Here is a 17,584-nt window from a genome sequence, read left to right as displayed (position 1 = left end):
CAATTATTGTACATCTCCGAATTTGCTGCAAACCACCTCAGGTGTACTTTCCAAAATAGAACAATTACATAGCTCATACTACTTGCATCAATATTTGATTATCAAATAGGATATTGCTTTTCCTTGCCCGTGCACAAACCGCTAACTTAATACTTAAAGCTGTAGGGAAGGAGGGGACAGATTTAGGAGGCTTTAAATGCAGATGTTTTCAAGGATGTGTGCGCACTTGTTTTCTGTCTGGGTTTGTTTTCCCTCCGTGGACTCATTAAAGTCGGTGCAGCACAGTCTGCGCTCTATAATCCTGATGTATTATTAATCATGTCCTCCCATGCAACTCCCAAAAATGTCCATTTTAGATTTGTGAGAATGCACACCATTTGAAAGTCAGCCTAGTCCAGCATGACAGGATGCTTTATTTTTCTTCCTCTTCCACATTCCCATGTGGGTAAACAACAACGGTTGTATTGTTCCTTGTTGGACATTCGCTCGTTATGGCTCCGTGTCCGCCTTGGCAATGTACAGGATGGCATGTGCGTGGCGTTTCGGCATATGTAGTAACTTCACAGGCGCTGCGTTCCTTTCTATTGAGAAAGCGAGATACCGACAGGTCTGAAATTGTTGTGCAGAAACCGGAAATGTCATTTATGTGGTTTTACTGTTATACCAGCAAAGGTTTCATCCACGACTCAGAACTTAAGTTGGTAAGTTGATATTGTTTTAATTGTATGTCCAAATGTTGAAATTATATTCTTCATATGAAGTTTTTGTCAAAAAAAAGAAAAGAAAGAAAATACTAATAAAAATGGTTCATTTACTGTACTACACTATCATGGCAGTTTTCCTTCACTTTATTTGGGCTTCACTTGGGTAAGATGATAATCCAAGTGCAGTCCACTGACATACTGCAACATGATTCATTTGGACAGTGAGTGACTGCACATCCAATTTGTTTCATCTCCAGAGCAGAGGCTTATTATCTGAAAATGCATGAGATGTCTTTGCATGAGAGGCGTGATCAGCTGGGGCGTGCGCCAGGGCTGCTGGGAAAGTAATCAATAAGAGATTGTCTCTTGTAGTTTAGGCCGACACATTATGACAGAGCTGAAAATTAAACGGGCAGATATTAATAATAATGGAAATACAGACTGATGGGTGAGAATGGGGGAGGGGTCAAACTTAAAATATGGATGTTGTTTGCAGAGACGTGCAACGGGGCAGGCAAGAGCAGAAGGGTTCGTCCTGAAGGCGACTGACATTGTCCCATGCAATAACATTTCACTGGCAGGAACTCCCTCATAGGACTCCTGTACATTTCCCATACAAACTCCAATGATTTATCTTTCATGATGCCAATAGAAGACCAATTTGCCTACTTGATTTTTTTTAAATGTCCGTCTTGTGTGGCTGCACAGATCGCACATACCAGAAATTGCTACTGTGCATGGGTTGATGTCTCACTGATTTATTGTATGTGCGTGTGGAGAACACAGGAAATAAACCAATCAGTCGGGATACCGGGTTACGTTGTCCTAAACCAACATTGAGGAATGTCCCCTTCGCTCTCTCTCTCTCTCTCTCTCTTCTCTCTGCGTGAACAGCCAGAGAGCGACGGTGCACCGTGCCTTGCACTGCTGTCATGATCCCGGTTATCGAGGTTGCGTCAGGTTAATACATGCTTTCCAAAAACGTTATTTGCATCATGCAAACGCGGTGTGGCTGTTAGTGAATTAGACGTTGCATATCAATGAGTCTCATTTGCATCGGGGTATTTTGCGTCAAATGTATGCAAATTACCTAATTTACATACGTGCAAATAACACCGGCGCACAGTGGCGCATTCTGGTTGACAGAGCACGTAGTGACGCATTTCCCCATCTGCGCGTGTTTAGTGAATTAGGTGCTCCCAGATTGCTCCATTTTTGCCGGTTAGCATGGTGCAAAGGTGACGCAAACCTTTCGGAATAGGCCTCAGATTTATTTATTTTTTTTAATTTATGTATTTATTTATTTTGGTTGTTTTATCTTTTTTTTCCCCAATCAACTTTAGGTCATGAGGGACAAGTTGGTAACGTCATCATGCTTCTTTTTTTTTTGGGGGGGGGGGCAAGGTGAGTCTAGGAACACCGCTGTCTGTTTGGTTTGTGAATGTGTGCTCAAAAGAGCTTTACAAATATGATAATGCTTTGTTTTAATTTATTTTATCACATAGATCCTGTATTGTTATTCATATAGTTGTGTGTGTATAACTATTAAGTGTGTTGTGACTATGCTGTTATGCTATGCTGTATGCATATAGGCAAGGCAAGGCAAGGCAAGTTTATTTGTATAGCACATTTCATACACAAGGCAACTCAATGTGCTTTACACGAGGAAAGACAACACATAAGCATCAAGAAACAGTAGTTAACATTCAGAGGAAGAAAAATAAATGAAAATAGGTTACAAACTAACAATCTTAAAACATTATTCAACAAACTTTAAAAAATTTAACATAAGGAAGTTTAAAATGATAATGATAAAAAAATTAAAATAAATAAAAAATAAAAATAAAAAAAATAAAAAATAAAAATAAAAATAAAAATAAAAATAAAAATAAAAATAAAAATAAAAATAAAAATAAAAATAAAAATAATAATAATAATAATAATTAAAAAAAAACACTTAATTAAAGCTGTTTAAAAGTCCCTAATCAAAGGTATAAGAAAAAAGCAAAGTTTTTAACCTGGATTTGAAAGCATTTACACTCGGGGCTGACTTCACTTCTGTTGGTAGCCTATTCCATCTGTGTGCAGCATAATAGCTAAATGCAGCTTCACCATGTTTGCTTCGAACTCTGGGTTCCACTAGTTGGCCCGAGTCTGTCGATCTCAGAGCCCTGCTGGGCTTGTACTCAATCAGCATTTCTTGGATATATTCAGGACCCAAACCATTTAGTGATTTATAGACGAGTAGCAGAACTTTAAAATCGATTCTACAGCTGACAGGGAGCCAGTGTAAATCCTTAAGTACTGGAGTAATATGTTCTGATCTTTTTGTTTTGGTCAGAACTCGAGCTGCAGCGTTCTGAATTAGCTGCAATTGTCTCATGTTCTTTTGAGAGAGTCCAGTCAGAAGACCGTTACAGTAATCTAGTCTGCTGGAGGCCTTTATTGTGTCATACAGTATTGAGCGTGGCCCTCGCCCGAGTTGCTCAGTGACACGTTGTCAGTAAACGGGCTTTCTTTCATGCCCTCTGCATCGCCCTGCTCTATGCGGTTACTATGTGGGACTTTTACGCTTCTGCGGCCTGGCCAATAGTAAGTAACACTAAACACAAATAGAAATGATGTTTGAACGATTTCCCTGTCGTATCAATTAGCCACAGAAATCTTTTTCCATTGTCTGACCAACAAATACACTATAGCGGGTGGAGGCGGGGCGAGGTTAGCAAACTGCATTACAGGCCATTACGGATGCAGTGTCATTGATTATTTATACCCTTATAAAATGTCTGTCTCCCTGCTAGACCGGGCTTGCTTGGCTAGCATTGATAAAATGTTGCCAGTAAATCAGGAAAGCAGACAAACAGCACATTCGCATGCCGCACATGAGAGACTTGAGTGACAAAGAGGATCCTGTGTGAGTAATAGATGTAAAACAGGAGACATATTGTTATAGGTTAGGCCGATGACTGGATCTTATTAAACTAATAACTCTTTGCAAGGCCCTGTTTTATTTGCACATTTGTGACGCATACGTGTGATTCGATTAATTTTGGATGTAAAAATTGGACAGTAGATCACAAGCCTCCAGGAGATTTGTTCACTCTTGTTATTTTGCATTAGTGGGCAGGGAAGCAGATGGTACTGACTAGCGAGCTCATGAGCAAGTCAGCACTTTTTTTTCTTTTTTTTTTTTTGAAACTTTCGTGTTGGAGGTGTCAATGCTGAAGCAGGACCTCTTACACCCAGTCCGCTTGCAATGGGAATGTTCCCTCTCAGGTATTAATAGCCCCAGCTGGGCAAAGCACCTTGCGACACGGGAAAAAGCAAAGGTCACACTTCAGTGTCTTAATGTGGCCCTTTCAAAGCAAACTGAAAAAAACAACTAACAAATGGTGAATCAAGTCAAATTTGCGCTTTTTACTTTTACAAATAGTGAGTGCACCCGTCACATTTCTGCAGATATTTAATCATTTCTTTTCATGGGACAAACAATGACAATATGACATAATAAAAAGTAGTAACTGGACAGCTTATATAACAGTGTCATGTTATTGTTAGCTAAACCCCCGACAACAAAAGTGAGTACATCCCTAAGTGAAACTGCACAAAGTGCCAATATTTCGTGTTGCATGGCCGCCATATTCCAGCCGCTTTAGGCTATGTTGCTGTTCAATACATCCATCCAAGTTAAATATCCAAATTCCAAATGTCTCCGAATATTGTGGAGGAAAAACTTGCTAGGAGACAAACGCACGCCGACATTGGTTGGAAAGAGGAAAGTGGGTTGATATTGAACACACTTCCCAGAGAGCGGAAGTATGGAAGAGAGGACAACATCTTGTGCCATTCATCTTCCTTAAATGTTGAAGCTGTGACAAAGTGGATGGATAAATTATGATAAATGATAAGACATATTTAGTCAATATCGCACTTCTCTTTCATCACTTTGCCGTTTGTTGCCTCGCAATGTGCAGCTGCAATGACATCCACTCATTTAAATAGCACTTGCAAGACCAGATTGTGATCAAATGGAAATGGACGTTGTACATGTTAACGTCAATATCTCGCTCTCTGAGATAAATTGTCAAAGTGCTGTTTTGTGAATTCATATCTTATTTATGTAAATGGTGTGAGGAAAAATAAAGGGATGCCACTCAGGGAAGTGTTTCTTTCAAACTGACAATGCTGCACCACGTCAGCCATTTGCAACATCCTACGTAAAGATGCGTTGACTGGCAGTGAAAGGTTTATCTTGAATATTCATATGAAGATCTGTGCAGCCAATGTCTTTTTTTATTTTTTTATTTTTTATGCACAAAGACTTGAATGACCAGATAACGTTAGCTCTGTTTATGGAGTGGTTGGATCAAAATGAATCATCACAAATGTATACTGATGTACTTTTGCTACTACGGCATAGCTAACATTTGACACACAGATCATATTCATCATCTAACATATATTCAGCTATAGACTGACTTTCTCGAAAAACAGGAAGATTGTGTATTTAGGACTATAACCTTTGTGTTATCGAAACTTAACATGTTGGCTGAGGACAGTCAAGGCTGATGGAAAATCAAATGGCTCTTATAAATCAGTTTAGTCGAATGTGGGGGGGAAACGCCTGCCTTAGTGATACTGTACTTCTAAAACAATATGTTATTATATCGCTATGATATTCCAAAGCAGCACCACTTCGTAGTGGTTGGAAGAAGTGCTCCGAGCTGGCAAGAAGCTGACCGAGATGTGTGTCAGTGCGAGAAGCCCTGCGAGCTCAGAACATGACAGGAAGATGAGTGAAAAGTAGCAAGCAATACAAGACGACATCCCCTCCGAGGAGCGCCAGTGATAGCATCTCATAATGTGCGATGTCTTGTTACACCGCACACACGCACTCACGTACTTTAATCCAACGGCGGCGAATAGTTGCATTTCAATTTTTGACGGCAATATGATTGAGAGGCGCAGTAGTGGACAGAATGGTAAGAAACGATGCACGCCGTGTTTCCTGGATGTCGTCAGTCGCGACACTTGTAGAAAAGCTGCTGCAACAGGTTGCTGACTGTACAGTCAATAAACCTCAACATCTCTCATCTAGGGAACGCAAAGATATCAAGCACGGGGACAGACGTGAGCGGGACAAAAAAACACATTCTTTGCGTTTTTGTCCATTTGCAACACCGTTGTTGAGGTTAGTATTGATTTCATGGAAGCCAAGTTGGCACGCACATCTGGCGCTGGGTAGTTAGTGCAATTATTTATGATTTCCTCCAAGATTTAAAAGCTCTTTGCCCGGCCTTGTAATGCAGTAACTGATTGCACTGCTAATGTAATTAAGGGGAGATTATGATGTCCACGTGGCACGCCAGATGGTGGCATTCGCAGCAATGGGGGAAGGCACAACTGGCACACCACTGCACAAGGGCAGTGAGGCGCAGTCAGTCGGAGCAGTCCAGACTCCCCACCAGACGGGGAGAAGTATGCGGAGAAGAGGTGTGCTGTGCATGTATGTGTGGGTGTAATGTGGGATATTGTTCGAAAGAAAATGCTTTCAACAATCTTGAAATGCTTGTAAATGCTCCAAACAACTGAGTAATTTTGTTGAAAATACACTCACTGGCTGTGAAAGTGGAAGTCAACCTTCAACATTTCTTGACAATATGTTATATGTGACCTCACTAGTCGAAACATGACATTCTGATTAATATTACATTTTTGGAATGTGAGTTATCAAGCAAAATCGAGCTGTTTTTGACCTATCTCAGGGGCGGCCATTTTGCCACTTGCTGTCGACTGAAAATGACATCATAGTTGCTCGGGGATCAGGCAACAACCAATCAGAGCTCACTCGTTTTCTGAAGCTATGCTGTGATTGGTTGTTACCTGAGACCTGAGCAACACTGATGTCATTTTCAGTTGTCAGCAAGTGGAAAAATGTCTGCCCCCTGAAATGAATAAAAACGGCTGGATTTTGCTGCTTAACTCATATTCAACTCACGCAATATTGACCAGAATACCCGGAGAAGACCCACATGCAAACTCCACCCAGGAAGGCTGGAGCCTGGACTCAATCTTGCACCCTCAATACTTGGAAGCGGACGTGCTAACCAGTTATCCACCTGGAACTTTTCAATTCATGATCATTTTTGCAATTATTGCTTGAATTTGCACAGCACCGTGACAAAAAGAGACTTTCTCTATTAATAAGAATTTACTCCTAATGGGATTTCATTTCCATTGATCAACATCTGATTTTTTGGATGAAAAAATCAAGATGAGTCCAAATAAGGTTTAGATTTTAAATACAATTTATAATATCAGGGAAAAATCTGAATTGAATTGAATTTACTTTGGCAGATTACTGTACATGGCAAAACCAGCATTTCCCCCCACAAATTCCTCAGCAAAAGCAAAAACGAGACCAAACTGACCTTTAATTAGAGAAAAGCATGATATTATAAAGCCTTGCAAGGTTCTATCCTATGGGGGCACTAAGGGCAGGCTTCTTAAAACATGTTATTATAAGCTATTCAGGAGACACGGGGCTTTATATGCGTAGACAGAAAAAAAGAGGAGGAGGGGCTGAGGGTCATATCTGAAATGAGCCCCGCACATTTCGACACCGTCCATAATGGGTTCATACAGGTGACAGGGACATTGGGGGGCGCACTAGATTTCCCAAGTTGATATAAGGATATTATTACTGGTACCCTGGAGGTGGCAACACAGAAATCTCCATCTTGGCTTCCAAGATGAGTGTCAGCAAATTACAAAACATCGCCGGTGAGCTTTAAACAGGAAACAAGGAAACCATCACTGTTTTCAAATCTTTTCGGTGCAGAATCAGAGGGTCACCCACTACTTACTTACTCAACCGATGTGTCCGTTTGTGCACTCTGAACAATCCCGTGGATTTTGGATCACTGTTGATCTATCCATAAAATATACTTGAAATAAAATGCAAACCTCACTGTTACAATTCCAGGCCGCAATGCCAACAATGACAACATCTTCATATATAATCGTAAGCAAAGCTACTATAATGTATTGTTTGTTGGTATGGCAAGACTGTTTTATCACCTTTTCTATAATGAGTCAAATACTCTAGCAGGTGCACCTATTCTCAGCATGTTTTGTCCGCATGTCTCCACACCCGACATTTCATGATCGCAACGTCTGCATTGCGCAGGAGCTTCTTAATGAGCACGCCTATTTTAGAAGGATGGCAACACCTTGATGTGAAAGAACGGGCTGTGAACTTTTGGAAAGGGTGGCATGAGGAGGAGGAGGAGGAGGAGGAGGGTGGGTTCTACAAAAACAGTACACAGCTGTGGGACATGCAGCTGTGACAAAACCAGGAAGCCAGCGCCGACGCAAACAAAAAAACCAACATGGACGAATGGATGCTGCAATTAATTCTGTTCTTTCAGAATTACTCAGTTTCTTTGTTGAATGTTGAACAGCGAAAGGCGATTTGTGCGTTTCTAGCTGCTAAGATCCTTCCATTTTCTTAACCGCTTACTTTTCACAAGGGCCATGGGGAATGCTGGAGCCTATTCCAGCTGGCTTCGGGCAGTAGGCGGTTTACACTCTGAACTGGTTGCCAACCAATTGCAGGACAAGCTGGTAAGATGTTTGCGCCTTTGTTCCCCCTTCGACAAGACCGAAGAAGACATTTTCATCCGTGACCGTAATTCAACACACAATGCATTAAACCTTAACATTTTTGTATTTAGCTGATGCAAACGCAAAATAGGGACTGCACTTCCAGCTTGTAAAAAAATAAAATAAAATAATAAATAAAAAAAATAAACCCACACAAATTGTTTTTTACGGCCATCGAGTACTCAAATGCACTGAAAATGATGATGTTACTCCCTCAGAGGGTTCTTTGAATTTGGATTTTCATGCATGCCTTTCAACCTATTCAAGGTGCAAATGCTAGTGCTCCCTTTCCAACACTTTCTCAGGCCGTCGTGGCTCAGTGGTAGACCACATGGTCATTGGTTAACGTGTCTTGTATTGTCTGTATATTGTGAAAAGCGTCTCATGAACCCATGAAAAATCAGGTCATAGGAGTTGGCAGTTTGCCGCTGAGCATTTCCCTCCAATTATAGAATAATTTCTTGTAATGAACAATATGAGAAAAGTGATCACACCAAGTGCAACCCAACAACCCAATACAATAACAGAGGCAACACACCAGAAAACAGTGTTGTCTGATTTGAATAAATTGGGAAAATAATTCCAAAATGAAATCTATTTTGTATGATCAGATTACATATGATAAATATTTAGTTGGTAAATTGTCTCCCAGTGTTACATAGAGGCTTTCAAGCTAGTATGAATTGTGCTTTCCTGTACAAGCCAATGTAATCGTATTATGTTGTAAAACAGTGGAAACTAACATTGATCACAATCTGTTCTGTGACACGGTTCAAACAGGGATTTACAAACAATTTGGAATGGGTTGTCCATTCTAGGCTGCTGCTATTACAAAAAATTCAACATGCATGCATGTAGCTGATCCCAGATTAGCGGAAGAAAATGGATTGAAGGATGGATGGATAGGAACATACATGACACAAATGGATATTATGGAGGGTTATTGTTAATTGCTTTCAAACGCTTCCTTTTCTTCATAAAAAAAAAAAAAAAGTTCTCATGTTGGAAAACTCTTCATCAGTTCCAAAAATACCGTGTTTTGGTAATTTTTTAGTTGACTTTTTTTCCGCCTATTTCTGCACCTGATTTTGTATTATTATTTTTTTTAAGCTCTCAAGAAACTTGGGGCGGCTACATAAAAACATATCCAGAGCGATATTAGTTAATGATTTCTTAGCAGACCCTATAGGCTGTGACTTCCTGCAGGTTGGAGGCACAAAGTCCAAAGTGAAAGCGCGAAGGGGACATAGAAAGCTTCAATCAGGTAAATAAAAATCCAACTCCAGAGCATATTTTAACAGACATTTCGCTGAACTCCAAATGTTCATACAGTAATCGCGGCTGTATATGCACCCTTTGATTGACCGGGACAAGTCCAGGGTGTTGGCGGTGTTGTCCATCTTTTGCCTGAAGTCAGCTGAGATACATTACAGATAAATGTAGCTCTCCGCATAACAAAAATGGATGCTCTGAAACAAAGTAAAACATTTAATTTATTTTTTTTATTTATTTTTTTATTTTTGTCGAGGTTTTGTACAGTAAATCCTTGTTTTTAAGGGATAGGCTTTTAGGTTCTGAGTCTCAGACTGAAATTCGTGTTCCAGAGAGATTTGTCTTCAATTAGTCAATTTGCCATTCTGTTTCATTTGAATACTGGCAGCAATCTAACATTTGTCAGGGGACAGCTGTTTCTGTTTCTGGAGTGAATTCTTTAATTTGATCAAGGTAATTGGGATAGATTGTGTAAACATCAAGATTGAACGCACTAACTTTGTCAGTTAGTACAACAATGCTTTCGAGCTAATTGAATAAAGTTGCATCAGAAACCTTTGCAAAGCCATTTACCCTGTAAAAGGCCTGCATACCCATTAGGCCAAAATTCCCTTAGACACGGATAGATAGCAATTGATGGGGACTTCCTTGAAAATATGTGATTGCTCTGTCTAATTAGTGACTTGTTGAAGTAATTGGGTGGTCTCTAAATGCTGTTTTGGCCCGAGTTGTCATTTGATCCTCTGCTAGAAGGACACTTTTTCTTTTACATCCCAATAAGCCTCATTGAGAAGTCAATATTGTGGCGTTGGAGACCTTTCAGCCAGGAAGAGCATTGTCCACTCACTGTGTAATGAAGCTTAATGATGCAAAGCTCAATTTGTTCAACTGTCTGCAGTTTGATGCTGTTTTCTTTTGTTTGTAACAAATTGTATACGTTGGACCATTTTTTCTAAAGTATCATATTGCAAGTACATACATGGAGAGAAGACATTGTAAATGTCTGAGTTCCGTCTGTTTTTGTCAGAACATTATCATGTCTGGGGCGAGCGAGCAGATGCCGACGGAGCCTATCACTGCAGTCGGAGTTCTTTCTTCACACAGAAAGGCTCCGGATGACTACTATGTTGTAAGTAACCCATCTTTAAATCACACCTTCACTACATAAATGTTTAGAAACAATTCATTTGAAGTAATAATAAATGACACTTACATATACTTTTCAGGACAGCCAGACACATTAAAATGGAGAATTGTGATTGACTTTGGTGGTTTCTCTGTATTTGGATATGTCACCACATTGAAGCCCCAAAAACATGAATGTGATGTGGCACTTTATATAAAAATATTATTTGCATGTAGTATCCATAGTTTATTAAAAACCAATTCCTTTGCAATTAATTTAGCATGAGCAATAACCTTCATGGTGCTCAAAATAATATTCCAATCTTAATGAACATCATACAAACATTTTTTTTTTTTTATCTGTACATTTGAAATGCATAGAAAGCAATGGTCAGGGCAGTCTCGGAATACTACATCCCTGTATTGATTTTCAGCCCTCCATGCAAGGCTCCTTATAAAAACCCGACTACTTCCCAATATGACCTTATTTTTTATGCAGTAAATCAAAGGGCTGATTAAGTCTTTTGCTCTCTGATGGTGCACTGCGCTGTGTGTTTTCATCTCTGAACTTCAGCAGATCGTTGTAACACAAGAGAGCACAAGCCCGGATCAAACGGTGTTCCACTGGGATCTGCAGCTTTTCTCAAGTATGAGCAGCCACCCAACATCAAACGCCACTCAGGCGTACGTCGACTGTGCCGGGGTTGCGAAGGGGATAGGGCTGCGTTTCACATTTGCAAACATTTGACTTACTAACATTTGACTGAAACTCATTACGAAAATTTGCATCTATTTCTGGCATAAACTTGGATAGTGTTACATTGGAAAAGTCTCACAGCACAACACCAAATAAAAGTATATACTGTACTGTCTATTCAAATAGTTCTGGTCTCATTTTAGTGAGTGTGAAGGCCATTTTAATTGAAAACTAACACCCAATTCACAGCGACTGCGGAGCGTTTTATGTACGACATCCATGTCCGTGTCTGGAGAGTTGAGTTCACGCGATAACAACCGTGTATAGATTGGTAAACAATAGCCATGCTTATCTGTTGTCACATCGATATATGCTTTTTGGATATTTTGGCTATTATTTACTTCTACCATTGGTAAGTACGTTTTTTGTTTAAATAGTGTTATTTGGTTATGTTTCATTTATTCTGAGCACGTTTTTGTGAAACGCTCGACTTCCTGTCCGGCTTGTGTAATTTCACCAGCTTCATGAAAATCGCGCTGCATCCAATCGGATCCGCACCGCACTGCAGCTGGTGTAAATTGACACGCAGACTCGAATGCTTTCTATTCTTGCGGCGTCCGTACGGATGCCGTACGGAAAACGCACTGTGTCCGTTCCGCAGTCAGTGTGAATTGGGCATAATACAATTTTTTAGTTGTGTGAATGGCAACCGGTAGCTCCACAGGTTCATGGTACCTTCTGCCACCTAGTAAATGTTCTGCATGTCATTAGATCTTGCTGGTGTAAAATAAATAGACCAACAAAGATTTATTGTTTGTCATTACTGAAGAACAATTCATTAAAATTGTGTAATAATGTGGCGCAGCAAAATGGTTGGTTCTCATGCATTGCAGCTCACAATGCATCGCACAATCAGCATCTAAAGGTGCCAATGATCCTAACTAGAATTTTTTATTTTGACTTTTCTTCTCTGCTTTAAAAAAAAAAATGAAGACTTTCATCAGTTTTGTCATTCTGTTTCCTCTATGAATTCCCTCGGTGGCTTCTGTCTCTCGAGTCCTGTTTTATGTACAGCTGCGTGTCTGTGCTGTGGTGCCGGTCTCCCGAGATCTTTTATTAGAAAATTCAGCACCTGTTTACATGTCTTATCCGTGTTGACATTTTTTGGGATGTCACACTTGAAACTGTCATCGCTTTTGAAATCAGGAGACTTCAGTGGCAGAGAGTTGACATCTGTTGACGTTCACACGTAGCAGACCGACTTCATTGACTGAGCACTTTGCAATAACAAAGAGCAAGCGGAAGAAAGCATCGGCGAAGCGCTCCGTATTGTTTCTGCCACGACTAAGCAGTTGGCCTTTCACATTCAAGCTGCGTCGTTGTGGAGCTGCCCCCGCCTATGGCAGGATGATGCCTGAGGTGCCTCCGAAGAGGACCGTGCCCTCATTACTCTTCAACTTGACTTTGGCTTTCACAAAACTAGACCTTTGCTTATGCTGACAGAATGCTGTGACTACTGACCTGGAAAAAGCGGCCAAGACGGCCTGCCTGTCTTGTAAAGAAGAGGAAGGGTCCGTGATGTATGGGCTCCTTCTGGGACTTTTAGTTGAAGTGCTGTTGGTGACGCCCAGCCAGGGAAGAGCTCGCTGCTCATCCAATGCTCGCTCTGTCTTTCTCACCTCACTATCTCTGCTCCCTGCATCAACCCCCCATCCTATCTTGTCTGTGGTGGTTTTGCATGAATCTCCCTGTGCCATGTTTCCCCCCACCCACTCACCGGGGTCATTCATCATTATTGTCAAGGGGGGTAATGCGTGTGGGTGGGTGCAGAGATCTATGACTTCTTCATTTGAATGAACCTCATTAGATTGACTCTTCTTTGTAAAGGATCCCTTTCGAAAATAACCCTGGCAGTTATTTAGGTGATTCTCACATTGTGACCAATGGAACATGACGCTTCAACCAAGCATATTTGCTTCAACGATAGACGAGTCTGCAGGTTATATTTTATCCCGCTCAACACGCGGCGACGTTGTTTAGGACCTTGAGCTTGACTTGTGGCAGCCACATGCTGTCAATATGATGCAATCTATTATTCTTACTGCACGCGTCAATCTTTTATAACTATGAATGAGCCTATTATACAAGGACAAGATGCTCCTTTATTGGGGCGTAGTCTCATTTCTGCACACTCGTTCAATTGCATTCTATCCTCAGCAGTTTACTGTTGGAATATTTGTCTCATTAAATACTAGGATGAATCCACAAAGGCTGCAGAGCAGTCAAACTTCAAGGTGCCGTTTTCTCATCTAACCTGCACCTGCTAAGGGGTTACTCCATTTTTAAAAATGGATATATAATCCTTATTTTGCCAAGGAAGCACGGAGAAGTATGGTTTCCTTATTAGAGCGGATTGTTGTCAGGGCATCTTTAATCAGCCTTCTCCCAAGGGATGATATTTTTAGCCAGCTTTTTGGAGGCTAAGACTCCTTTGCCCATGCAGAGCTCTAATGAGATGGAGCGAGAGTGTAGGCAAGCATTAATTAAGGAGAGAATGCAAGGAAGAGACAATGGCAACATGCTCATGGCTTACATACATTAACTTTATCCCACCGCCTGAATTTTTTTTTCACCCTCCTTGTTTTTGTTTTTTTGTTTTGTTTTTTCGATGTAGGTAGCACAAACAACAGATGGCTCTGATGCCGACCTGTGGAAGGACGGCTTATTCAAATCCAAGGTCACTCGCTACCTTTGTTTCACCAGAAAACCTGTAAGTGGTAGAATGGAAAGTATCACTTTCCTTGTGCATTCTGCATATGTCTGTCTGTCTGTCTCTGTTTTGTTACTTTCGGAAAGTTCTACAATCTCAGAATGCTTTTAACATATTTTGAGCGCTGGCAGCGCAGTTTTGAATTTTTTACATAATGGGTTAGCATGCCTGCGACTGGCTGGCAACCAGTTCACAGGGTGCACCCCGCCTACTGCCTGAAGCCGGTTGGGATAGGCTCCAGCACCCCCCACAACCCTTATGAGGAGTAAGCGGTCAGGAAAATGGATGGATGGATGGAATTTCTTGCATTGTCTAAGTGTGCACTGTGCTATACCTCATTGTAATATTTTCCTTGCAATTGGACATCATGGGGTTACTTGCTTATTGATGACACAACAATAAGCTATATTTTAACTATTTGTCATTCAAAAGTGTATCTGTTGAGAAAATGGCATCTATGATTACTGGAAATGAATGCTTCATTTTATAATAGAAACTGACACCACATTATGTAGGGCTGGTGTAAGTGCTATTAATTGACAATTACAACAGCAGCTTCTTTATTAATTAATAAAATGCTAATAAATGTGCAATAATATGTTTGATTGGTTTATATCCATTGAATTGTATTCAATTCTGTTTGTATCTTAGAGTGCACTTGATTTTCTATACTTGGTCCATTAACATTCCAATATGTCCTTTTATTACTGAGCTCAAAAATCCATTTGATATTTTTGCTAAATAAAAACAAAACTCAACTTTGAGTTGTTATCGGGATTCAGTTCTCTTGTCTATGTTCACCTAATGAAGTGGCATTAAAATTGTAAAGTATGAACGACTTTCTGCAAAATCTGCATATTGACTGTTTTGACATGATTATTTGTTTATTTACAGAATGTCCTCTAACATCCAGACAACGTGGCAGCAGCTGCCTCATGCCCAAGTTCAATCTGGACTGCTGGCTAGCGTATAGCATACAAATAGCTCTGCCCTTGTTCCTGTTTATTATCTTAAAACGTGTGCCTGCGTCGTTTTAAAGACTTTGACACAAATAAAACACGACAGAGCTCTCAACAAAAGCTATTTTATCTGCCAGTCAAAGGAGCTCCCGCTATAATTGTCTACGACAAAAACAGATTCTGTAAAATTATCCCTTGAATTATATGGGTGGGAAGTAAATAGTTTGCGATTTATCATACTCTGCTTGAAACTAGATGAACTCCCCCTTTGTCACGTCCTGATGGGGGGAAAAAATCCCCAGCAAAAGAGGCAAATACAAAAAAAAAAAAAGCCGCCATGCATAGTAATAACATTCATCCATATTCGTCCTTAAGTCAGACGAAATCTATGAATAAAAATATCTGTAATGGCAATGACTGTCAAGCAACTCCAGCCATCGAGTCACGCCTGGTTCAGCCCACTTTCTTCTGCGGTGGTGTATTATTGCAATTGATTATGCCCAACCAAAAATGAAAATGTTAAGGAGTCATGGAAGAGTCGTGCTTGAAAATGTCAGACGAGATGACACATCCCCGGAATGCTCTTAAACCAGCATCCTTTCACAGATAACGCTTCCTTTTCTCAAGCCATATGTTACACAGCTGATAATGTATCACAAGCATGACAAGTACACTAATCAATGATAAAAATGTATTATTAAACCCCCGTAATTATTTCAACTATATTGTCAACCCCAACTTCAATGTGTTGTTTTGTTTTTAGCCAACCACTGACAGAACAAATCAACCTTTTCAATTGCTCACCGTCCCTCATTATGAACGTTGACGTCTGATTCTGTCTTTTTTAGGGCCCTGATGTTGTTGTGGGTGTAAAGTTGACTGACATTAAGGATGCATTGCCAGAGGGCTTCGTTGCAGTCCAAGAAACGACGGACACAAGTAAGAAAAGCCGAGCCCGGTTTTTACTCGCTGACCGGCTCAAATGGACGGGGCAGCTTTGCTTGAGATTGTGAATGTTTTATGGGCGCAGGTTAGCTTAGTTTATCGTAGACTGTGGGAATAAAATAAACATTTTACCCCAGAGGTATAACAGGAGAGAATCATGAGTCATTGTTTATCTAAGCTGGAGCTGTGCTTTTCTTTATGAGGGCCTTATTTATTTATGTATTTATTTGGGAAGAGGACGAGTGGATGGGGGTTATCTAATATTAATGAAATGCATTCCCCAATGCTTTAGTGCTTTTTGAGTGCTATGTATTTCCCCTTCACCATCCATGCCTTGGAAATGTAATAATATTTGGGTGTGTGGAGCAAGGACAGCTTGTTTATTATTTTTATTATCATTCCATTTATGCTGCACTCACAGTGTTGCTGGGGAAATAAATGAGAAAAGCACAGAAGCAATATACAGAAGGATGGCATTTCTTGTGAGAAACAACAAAAGACATTACGTTATTTTTGTCTACGGTGTAATTTCATATTTAATTACTTTATGTATGTTTAATGTCCTGTACGTGTGACAAAACTTATTGTGTTTGTATTCAGCCAAAACCGGTTTAAATCTCTGTCGTGCGTTAATGCTGAAGGAGGACTTTGTTGCTTCTTTCATTTTAGCCAATGAAATAATACAAAATGATCATAGCACATGTCGTCTTGTAGGTTTTTTTTTTTGTTTTGTTTTGTTTTTTTTGGATTTGTTGGTTTTTACACAAAAATTTTATAATGCACTTTGAATTGGGTTACTATGTGATACTCTTAAATTGATTCATCAAGCCATTGTCTCTCAACAACTAATACTGTAGACAAAAGAAAATCATATATTAGCATAAAAAAAGTTTGAAGGGATGGGAAACACTTTGGGCCATATTTTCATAGACAGGCGCTCGGTATAAAAACAAATTCATCTTAATTTTTATGCGGGGGAAAGTCTAGTTTACCATGCAAAGGCTTTGCATATGCCTCTCTCTGCTGAATTAAAATATGCTGTATTAATGAGAGGAGCCTCTTCGGTTAGCCGGGAGTCAGCTGTGTTCCCTACAAAAAGAAAGAAAAATCCACCCAGGTGCACAGTTAAACTGTGCCACACGCTAGACTCGCGCTAAGCATGAAAATATGTCCCCCGGATATGTTTTTGACTTGAAAAAATGTGAATACATGGTGACAACGCTGTCTGACACCTTCATGTCTCCCTGATCAGAGGAGCCTGCCATGAGGAAGAGGAGGCTTTGTGTGAAAATGAGCCCACGTGAAGCTGCGGAGACTGCTGTATTTGACTTCCAGATCGTTGGCAAATCCAAGCATCAGCTGGTTCACTACACCAGCTTGGGGTACGTTGGCGAACACTGCAAATAATAGGAAGTCAAAAATAAAGTTTTCATACTTCTCAATTTGC

General features: G+C 40.2%; 1 protein-coding gene across 3 annotated transcripts in view; it reads left to right on the top strand.

The window, feature by feature from the left end:
* Positions 1-9,602: 9,602 nt before the first annotated feature.
* Positions 9,603-17,584, top strand: part of mvb12bb (multivesicular body subunit 12Bb) — a 34,310-nt gene continuing 26,328 nt past the window's right edge. For all 3 annotated transcript variants that reach the window (XM_077522735.1, XM_077522733.1, XM_077522732.1), the window contains exons 1-5: positions 9,603-9,633; positions 10,669-10,770; positions 14,138-14,233; positions 16,041-16,131; positions 17,390-17,519. In XM_077522735.1, coding sequence (XP_077378861.1) covers positions 10,678-10,770; positions 14,138-14,233; positions 16,041-16,131; positions 17,390-17,519 — 410 coding nt within the window. In that variant the 5' untranslated portion in view covers positions 9,603-9,633; positions 10,669-10,677. The remainder of the gene's footprint in view (positions 9,634-10,668; positions 10,771-14,137; positions 14,234-16,040; positions 16,132-17,389; positions 17,520-17,584) is intronic.

This window comes from Festucalex cinctus, chromosome 5, assembly GCF_051991245.1.
Source record: "Festucalex cinctus isolate MCC-2025b chromosome 5, RoL_Fcin_1.0, whole genome shotgun sequence".
NCBI classification, from domain to species: domain Eukaryota; kingdom Metazoa; phylum Chordata; class Actinopteri; order Syngnathiformes; family Syngnathidae; genus Festucalex; species Festucalex cinctus.
This window is presented reverse-complemented; position numbering and strand designations above follow the sequence as displayed.